The 9,617-nt window shown below is 36.5% G+C and overlaps 1 protein-coding gene across 1 annotated transcript; it reads right to left on the reverse strand.

Moving 5' to 3' along the window:
- Positions 1-1,123: 1,123 nt before the first annotated feature.
- On the reverse strand, positions 1,124-1,717 carry LOC132277446 (uncharacterized). Its single transcript, XM_059779304.1, has one exon. The coding sequence runs from the start codon at positions 1,715-1,717 to the stop codon at positions 1,124-1,126; it is 594 nt and encodes a 197-aa protein (XP_059635287.1).
- Positions 1,718-9,617: the final 7,900 nt, after the last annotated feature.

A 9,617-nucleotide genomic window follows, 5' to 3' on the forward strand; every position in this document is an offset into this window, starting at 1 on the left:
GAGGGTTGCGCATGTATTCTTTCAGGCTGGTTTGTGCCTGTCGTTGTTCATCCCCCCAGGCTTGCCTTCCATGGCCTCGAATTGTATCAAAGAATGGTTTACAACGGTCTGAAAGTTTGGAAATGAATCGGCTTAGCGCAACTATTCGACCTGTGAGTGCCTGCACCTCCTTAGTTGTCTTTGGTTCTGCATTTCTGATCAGAGCTTCTGCCTGCGCTGGGCTGGCTTCAATTCCTCTATGATTGACCACATATCCCAAAAATTGACTAGAGCTTATGCCGAATGAACATTTGGCTAGATTAAGCTTCATCCCATATTGCCTTAACACATCGAACACATCTTGTAGGTACGCTAAGTGATCATTCTTCTTCTTACTCTTGACCACCATATCATCAATGTAAGCCTCAACAGTTCTCCCCATTTGGCTTTTAAAAATCTTACTGATCAGCCTCTGATAAGTAGCTCCAGCATTTTTTAATCCGAATGGCATGACTTTGTAGCAGTAAGTCCCTTGTTCAGTAATAAAAGAAGTTTTCTCTTCATTGATTGGGTCCATGGGGATTTTATTATAACCGGAATAAGCATCCAGGAAGGTTAATCACTCATATCCTGTGGTGGCATCCACCATTTAATCAATCCTTGGCAACGGGAAGCTATCCTTTGGGCAAGCTTTGTTCAGATTAGTGAAGTCGATACATACTCTCCATTTCCCATTCTTTTTCTACACCACAGCAACATAAGAGAGCCAGGCCGGGTACTGAACTTCTCTAATGAATCCTGCCTCGAGCAACCGATCAATCTCCTCAGCTATGATCCGATTTCATTTTGGAGCAAATCTTCTCTGCTTCTACTTCACTGGTTTTGTGTTCGGATCTATATTGAGGGAATGGCAGGACACAGAAGGATTAATCCCTGGCATATCTGAATAGCTCCATGCGAATACATCTGCGTTCCGAGTCAAGAAATCAGTCAACTCTAGTTTTTCCTCTTTAGTAAGTCTGGATCCCACTCTTGTTGTTTGGTCCGGTTTTTTATGGTCGATCTTCACTTCATGAAGAGGTTCTATGGTCAGAACTGGTGGCTCCTCCTCCCCACCTTTGCTGGGTGGAGGCTCCTGTAATTGCTATCTTGGATTGGCAGAACGGATGGGATGTTTTCCTTTTCCAGCAGATTTTAAAGTCACTAAATAACATTCTTTAGCTGCAACCTGGTCCCTATGAATGTCAATCACCTTGGTCCCATTTGGACCCAAGCATCGCGTCACTTGATGTAGGGTTGATGGGACACCCTGAGCTCTGTGAATCCACCCTCTTCCCATCAAGAGGTTGTACGATGGATGAATTTCCACGACCACAAAACTCTCAGTTAAAACTCGTTCAGCAACTTGTACTGTCAAATCCACCATGCCAATGGGCTCCACCCACTTCCCATCAAATCCGAGCAATGGATTTCCTGTGAGTTTATGTTTCTCGGGTTCGATCTCAAGTCGGTCGAACGTCACTCTGGGCATGACATTCGTACTACTTCCTGGATCAATCAGAACTCTTCGAACCAGGCATTCTACAACTGTTAGACTGACGACTAGTGGATCTTCATGAGAAATCTGAATGCGCAGTAGGTCTGTTCTGTCAAACTTTATCGGCGCGGATGCGTTCTGCTGGTGCAAAGCATGTACACTACCAATCCTTCTTTTCAACTGGGCCTGGCGTAACCGCATTCTGAGCAACTCCTCTTACTCTGTCGTTTGTTCAGGTCGGCCATGAATTGCATTTATAATCCGAACAGGCTGAGTGTTGTGGTGATTCGGCCTCTGGTTTCGCTTGATCTGTTCAGCCAGTCGGTTCTACTCTTGTGCCGGACCTTGAACGTAGCCTGCAAATTCCCCCTTTGCGATTAGCATCTCTACTTGCCTCCTTAGGTTCCTGCATTCGTTAGTCTGATGTCCAAATAGAAAGCACAATGTTTAGTTTGATCCCTCTGTTCAAGAGGTTGTCTGTTTGGTAAAGGAGGGCGAAACTTATCTTTGTTTTCTTAGTATAGCCTGGCCAAGGTGACTCTGAGTGGAGTAACCGATTCCTTTTCTTTGGGCCTTTTCTCTACCTTCCATGAGGTATGACGTTGCGGTTGAGCTTGTTTTTGCCGAATCTTGGCTTTGGACTTCTCTTCTGTCAAAATAATTGTCATCTTCCTTGAATTAACTGCCTACTCTTCCTTAAGATGAACAAAACCGTTAGCTCTCTCGTTCAGCTCGTCCATGGTCTTCGGCGTATTGACCACCAAGCTTGTGTGGAACGATGTCCCCCGGTTCATTGCGAGTTTAAATGCTTGGACTACTATGGATGGATGACATTCCATTACCATGCTTTTAACCAGGCTGAACCGGGTGAGGAAAGCTTGGAGCCGTTCATCTTTGTGCTGCCTCATTGTGAAAAGGCTTGATACATCCTTAGCCGGACGTTTATTCCTATATTACCGGCTTATGAACTTATTACACAAGTCCTAGAAACTAACGATTGAGCCCTGAGCCAGATTCTTGAACCAATTGAGGGTTGGTCCAGCCAAGCTCGTAGGGAAGCATTTGCACATCAAAGGATCATTGTTAGTATTCAGAGCCATTTTCAACTGAATGTGGTAGATGTGGTCAACCAAGTCGGTTGTTCTATCAAATAGAATGAAGATCGGCATGAAGAACTTCTTTGGATTCGGCGCGTTCAGAATTTCATCAGTGAACGGAGATGCAACCATCCTTGCTGATGAGCGCAATGCTTCGTTCTCCCTTGAAAACCATGACGGAACTACCCGATCGGCAGATCTCCTTTCTGAACTGCGGTAGTCAAATGTTGCCATTGAAGGTCGATAAGGTGGATCGAACGATCTGTCCTCTGCAAACTCACTTCACCATGGTGATGCAAACCTATGATCACACGCCGGCGCTTCCTCTCTCATGATCCGTTCGCAATGTGGCTCCAAATGAATAGATCGTTCTGATCCTCTACTTGACGAACATTAGGAGGCAGATCGCCTATTATAACTTCATCACGACGTGGATTAACACAATTAACACCTTCTAGATCACCTTGACGATCAACATGGGACGGTAAGACTCCCTCTCCTTCAAGAGGTGGCCTTGGAATTGTAGGAGCCTCACGACGCTCCATTCTAGCACGTAACTCCGCATTTTCTTTCCTCAAGGCGTCGATCATGTTCATCAGCTCATCGAGCTTCGTCTGCTGGCCATTCTCCAAAGGATTTGAGCTCTCCTCTCCGATCATCTTTCCAAATCGGAGCAAAGTCATCACTTGATCAGATCGGAGCTTCGCTAACGCATACGCACCAGATCTGAACTCACACTTGCTGAATTCTGTTCGCTATTGGCCGGAATCAGTAATCTCAACAAATCACAACTGTGTAGCTCGCCGGATCAAGCACAGATCAGATCTGCGTGGATCGGACGCCAACCTATCGAAATCATCCGGAGCCAAGATTCATCAAGACAGATCGCATTGTCACCAATGTTGATTCAGCTTTCAAAGATTAATCGTCTTCCTCACAGAGTGTTTCAAATAGAATCGGTCTGGATCAACATCAATCAATCCTCCCTGTTCTTCCCACGGACGGCGTCAATTGAAAGTAAAAAGAATTTTTCCCCAATTGTAGAGAGAAATTTTACACTCCCAATAATCTCCAACTACTTTTCCCTCTCAATCCCCCTTATTTATAGACGGTTATAGCCACCTCTGAGCTGGGCCTTGTTCTCTTTTGTCTGGACTCGACTTCTTTCATCTTAACATGGGCTTCTGCAATGACTTCTTGGATCTGGGCCCATTCAGCGTGGACTTGCTCCATCCTGGGCATCCATACTTGGCCCGTTCTTAACAATACGAGTCCTACCAAGCCCAAGTCATTTTTGGTGTCTTCATATATATATATGTATATGTATATATAACTTTGAATTATATTTTTTAAGAATATATATATATATATACACGTTGAATTATATATATATATAATTCAACGTGGACACAGTGAATTAAATTTAATTAATCAGAAGGACAAACAATCACCAAACATGAGCTTGTTTTGTGCTCCAACTTTTTTGCGTGCATGAAGTGTGCCATAGGTTGTGCACAATTTGTCCAACCCATTAATTTGTGTTCCCCTTCTTTTTAAACAGGCAAGTGGATACAGGGGATCAATATATATGCATGTGTTTATATTTCAATTAAAATTCATCTAATCAAGAGCGCACTAACACATGCATCGATTATATATGTTGTAATTTAAGAAAATAAGTTGCTTTGAAAAAGCAAGTCTCGCGTGAATTTTTTTAAAAAACTTACTTAAAGTTAGTAAGTTAATAACAAGTGTCATAATTTTCAATTCAAATTTGAAAATTAGAATTACAAGAAAAAATTGAGTCTGTCTGGCTCAGTTTTTTGAAAACAACTTTCAAAATAACTAAATATATTTTTAAAAATTGAATCAAACAGACCTTAAAATTTTGCCAAATACAAAAGTTAATTGTATGGTGCCATAATTGCACTTGACTACCTTGGCGTGGTTAAAATATATATATTTTTAATGATGTGCATGCACAATATCATAATCCATTTTGATGAATCCAATACAATGTGTGAAACGCATACAATTGGAGTCAAATATGACACTCATAACTTGATAACTTAGACAACTCTTGATTTCTTTGTAATGAATAAAGAAATTAAAAACAAAACTTTAATAAATAAAAAAAATTCAAATAAATTATATATTAACAAGAATGAAAAAGGTTATAGCAATTAATAGACTGAAAGTACATGAACCAATACGGTATTTCAAGTCAACCAGCCACCGATATATACACATACCAAACACATACATGGCTGCTGGACTAATTTGCTTTAATTACACTACTCATGATTCATGATGTGAAAGGAGTATTCATCATCTTAATTAGAATGATATCTTTTTTATAAAATATATTTACTTTAATCAAAGTTTGTCTGTTGATTGCTTCACTACAGATAAAGAGAATCATATTTCAAGTGATCAATATTTGACATTAGTTTATACGATATAATTTTTCTTTTTAAAGAAGGTTCGAGTATGGTGAATGAGTGTACCGTGCTTGAACTTATATATATATATATATATATATATATATATATATATATGATACTTTGTACAGCAAGAGCAAGAAACTTTCTTTACATTGATGTATGGTGACCCTTAGATTTGATTATTGTGATTTTTTGTAACTATATTTTTGATACATAAATCATATTTAACAGTGTCTATAATTGATCTGGAGATAGTTTCTTCCTACGACTTTGAAAAAATTTCATTTATATATATATATATATATATTATATATATATATTGCAAGTGTGTATGAGTCATATTGACAATAACGTTGTAGGTTCAGCTAAACGGATCTCAAAGAAAAAAAGCCAAGATGTGAACAAGAAAAAACAAGGACCGAAGACTCATTCGATCCCCATGAGATATATATATATATAGATAGGTATATGTGCATCCAATTAAAATCGTGGAAGCTATTTAGAAACTTTACCAAAGCAGTTCATAAGGAATTCCTAATTATGCACACATTTTAATCATGTGATTCAATAGGGTAAAAAACAGGGGGTCTAGAAGCTGACAAAGAATCCAACAAAATTTAAATTCCAAAAATCATAATTCAAATCATTATGCAACTTGGCCGAGGAAACTTCCCATCAGATCTACTATATCTCTATATAGATATATACACGCATATATATAGAGAGAGAGAGAGTCTTTCTAAAGTTTTATGGTCAGATTCAATGCATTGAGCCATTCACATGCATAGTATTTGCTCACTAGGGGACCTGAAACAACCTTCAATTATGACCCCCATAGAAAATACACGTTTAAAATCTTGGACTAAAATCCGTTACGATCATAATGAAACTTATTTACCCAACTGTTACTCGTCTTACCATTTTGACCCTCATGTTTTTGATTAATTACTCTGGAATCATAAAATTGACTTAACAGTTAATAGGGATGGCAACGGGGCGGGTTTGGAGCGGGTTTCCCTAAATCCCGCCCCGCCCCTTTTAATTTTTGTCAAGTCCATGCCCGCCCCGAGACCCGCGACGGGTTGAATTTTCATATCCAACCCCGCCCCGTTAGGAAATACTGTGCCCCCGTGCCCGCCCCACTAACAAATTTTTTTCTCCCACTTTTTGGAACTTAAACTCCTGCTATTTAAATGTGCAAAGCTTAGGAATGACACAACATAAATAAAATTATGTATTCTAACAAAAATAAAAAAAATAACATGCACATAACATAATTCAAAGAATATAATAAACAAAAATAAAAATTTAATACAACCAAATCACAAGAAGTTCTAAGCTCCAACTTCCACCATAACCAAAACAAAAGCAAATTTAATACCAAGTTTACATCCCAAATTAGGATTGTAAGAGATGGGTTGGGTAAGCCGCTAAAATAACTTATTAATATATATATATATATATATATATATATATATATATATAGTTATATGCGGGGCGGGGCGGGGCGGGGCCCTTAGGATATGTATATTGAACCCTTACCCGCCCCGTAACCCTCGACGGGTACAAAATTTGTATCCATGTCCGCCCCAACGGTATAATAAGTGTTCCTATATCCGTTATTAACGGGGCGGAACGGGACGGGACCCCGGCGGGGCGGTAAAAATTGACATCCCTAACAGTTAACATGCAAGATATGATACACATAGCATTAATACATAATTTTCTTTTTGGTTTTTTTTTTTTTTTTTTTTTTTTTGTCATTCAAAGACATAAAGGTCTAAAGCCAAGACAGCAGTACAAATGCATAAAGCTAAGTCAGTAAAGGCATACAAATTTAGAAGTAAAGTAAATAAATGAAAAACAAGTTCCAAATTTGTAGAGGAAATAGAGCCCAACACTTTGCAAACAGATCCACCATGGGAGAACGCAGCAAATAGGAGAGACCGAAAGGTCTGACCATCGTCACGGCAACTGCTCCAAAATTACAACCACAAGGCGCTCCAACATCCAAAAATACCCCGCACAAGATCAAATCGAGAAAAAAAAAAAAAAGATTAAATCGAGGCGGGGAAAACCAAAACCGACCTAAACCAGAGATCTAGTCGAAGAAAACAACAAATCCGCTGGATATATGCAGCTTACAATTGAACACATGCATTTTACACACTATTCCGCTGGATTTTTTTATATTTTTATTTTTTAAAAAATTTTTGAATATTTTCTCACTAAAATTACAATTCGTCCCACTTAAATTTTTTTTTTTTTTCCATTTTATACTTCAAATATTTAAGAATTTATGAAGATGTCCCCTCTAAAATTACAATTTGCTCCCACTAATTATTTTTTCTTGCATTTTATACTTTAAATTTTTTAAAATTTATGAAAAAAACCTCATTAAAATTACAAATAGATCCACCATATAAGTTTTCTCCCATAAATAAAAAAGTCGCCTCTCACAAAATTTTCTGAATCCGTCGCATTACTATGGTACATTCAAAATGGCCACTGAATTACAGTCTTCAACTTTTTTATTTGTACACTAATGTGCTTCAGTGGTAAATTTGAGCTTCTTATTCTGGTGAAACTTATTGAGTAATGTTGAAACGATTAAATTATAATAATCGCATGGCACAAGAATGACAAGCATAAATCGAGAAAAGGTTAAAAAAAAAAAAAAAAAAAAAAAAAAAAAAAAAAAAAATTATTTATTTATCCAAAACCAAAAATATAAAAGGAAGTGATGGAACACCATTCTTAAAGAACATGCCACACTTTCTTAATTGGAATTTTGCTAATGGTCAAGCTTAATGTGCTTGTGGGCCCTTATAAGGGAGCCCAATTGGTTGAAGGCACTTGAAAGGTTGCACAGGCCGCAAAGCAATTGTAATTATTTACGTTGTGGGGCCCATAGGCAGGCAACTTGACAAAAGATAATGAGAGTGGCACTATATGAGAGTGGCACTCATGCCCATATATATATTCACTTCTTTTTGTGTAAGAAAATTTTGTGTAGGTAAGAAAATGGATGCATACTCTAAGTATTAATGGTCAAATTTTATTTGATAATTCAAAATGTAATGAATTTAATTTATATATATATATATATAAGTATTTGATTTGATTTGATGGACACAAAAATCATTGATTTGGGAGCTCATGTTTGGACCAAGCTTGCCAAGCAACTATGAAAGCTTGTTGGGCTACAATTTAGCTATCTGGACCTTTAGTTGCATATTTTAAGGAATTGGATCCATTGGGAATTTCAAATTGAGGGCTTAAGTTCATTTGGTTAGGGGATAAATGAAAATTTAAAATGTTGGGTTGGGCTAAGAGTAAACTAAGTTCTAGTTTACTAGTTCTATGATGGGCTGGATTTAAATAAACTAATGGGCTGCTCAACTGATATATGGACACTCAAATTCAAAACATTAAATTCTGGGATGGAAAATAAATATTTTAAAACAAAATTTTGATTTTTGTCACTAATAAAACAAATAAAATTACTACTAAATAGATTTAATCAAGTAATGGAAAAAATCTCAAAGGAAAAAGACTCCACCACCACGGATCCGTATAAATAAATAGTCTATTTTTCTTATACAAATTTTCTTTCAATAAATAAAACATTCTAGTCCAATTACAACTTGAAAAGATAAAGGAAAATTTCACATTAAAGAACTTGGTTATTTATGAGAAATGTTCTTGTAAAATCTCTATATGACCGTCTCTTGTTAAAAAAATAAATAGTGGGAATCATTTTCCAAATTACCATTATTTGGCAAATATGAAGAATCATTCCTTTATGTCTCTAGAAAAATAAAACTTTCGAGAGAAATAATTACACAAAAAATAAGAGATATTTATTTACATTTCAGTCATGGTGTCTTCACCACGCCATTGAAAGAGGTGTTTAAGCTAACATATTGAACGCATGGAAATAAAATTATTTTTCATTGAATGATATAATGAAATGTATAAGAACTTATACAAGAAAATAAGGGCCCATTTGGTATGCGTTGTATTTTGTAGTGTTTTGTTTTAGCTTAGAATAGAACAAGTATTTTATAATGTGGTGTTCTGAAATGAAAACAAAACATGTTTGGCGACGAAAATTTGCAATGAGAATTTTGGAACAGAAACAAGGTAGAACATGTTTGGCAAGGTATTTCGTTTCAAAAAATATAAAAACAAAACACATTTGGTAGAGTCAAACTGTAGCAAAAAATTAGTCACAATATAAATTGTGTATAACAATCATTGACAATATGAAAACATGTAATTCCATTTAAATTAATATTATTCCTATATAAAACCTGTGAATAATGATGAATATGATTCCATTAAAAATCATTCTATTTGAGTTCTATAAAACTTGCATATATTCCATTAAAAATCATTCTATACCATTCCATTAAAAATCATTCTATTTGAGCTCTATAAAACTTGCATATAATCAATAATTCATTTCATACAGTTAAAATTGAAACATTTATAATACTGATCATGTGTATAATCAACCATCTACCAATTCAAATTCACTTCATACTTGAATACAAA

This window comes from Cornus florida, unplaced genomic scaffold, assembly GCF_030987335.1.
Source record: "Cornus florida cultivar Cherokee Brave unplaced genomic scaffold, ASM3098733v1 CherokeeBrave_3.0.0_Hap2_Chr10, whole genome shotgun sequence".
Lineage (NCBI taxonomy): Eukaryota > Viridiplantae > Streptophyta > Magnoliopsida > Cornales > Cornaceae > Cornus > Cornus florida.

Bases quoted from the DNA above. Each gene is read 5' to 3' on its own strand.
- LOC132277446 (XM_059779304.1), bottom strand. From the start codon at position 1,717: ATGCGGTTACGCCAGGCCCAGTTGAAAAGAAGGATTGGTAGTGTACAT.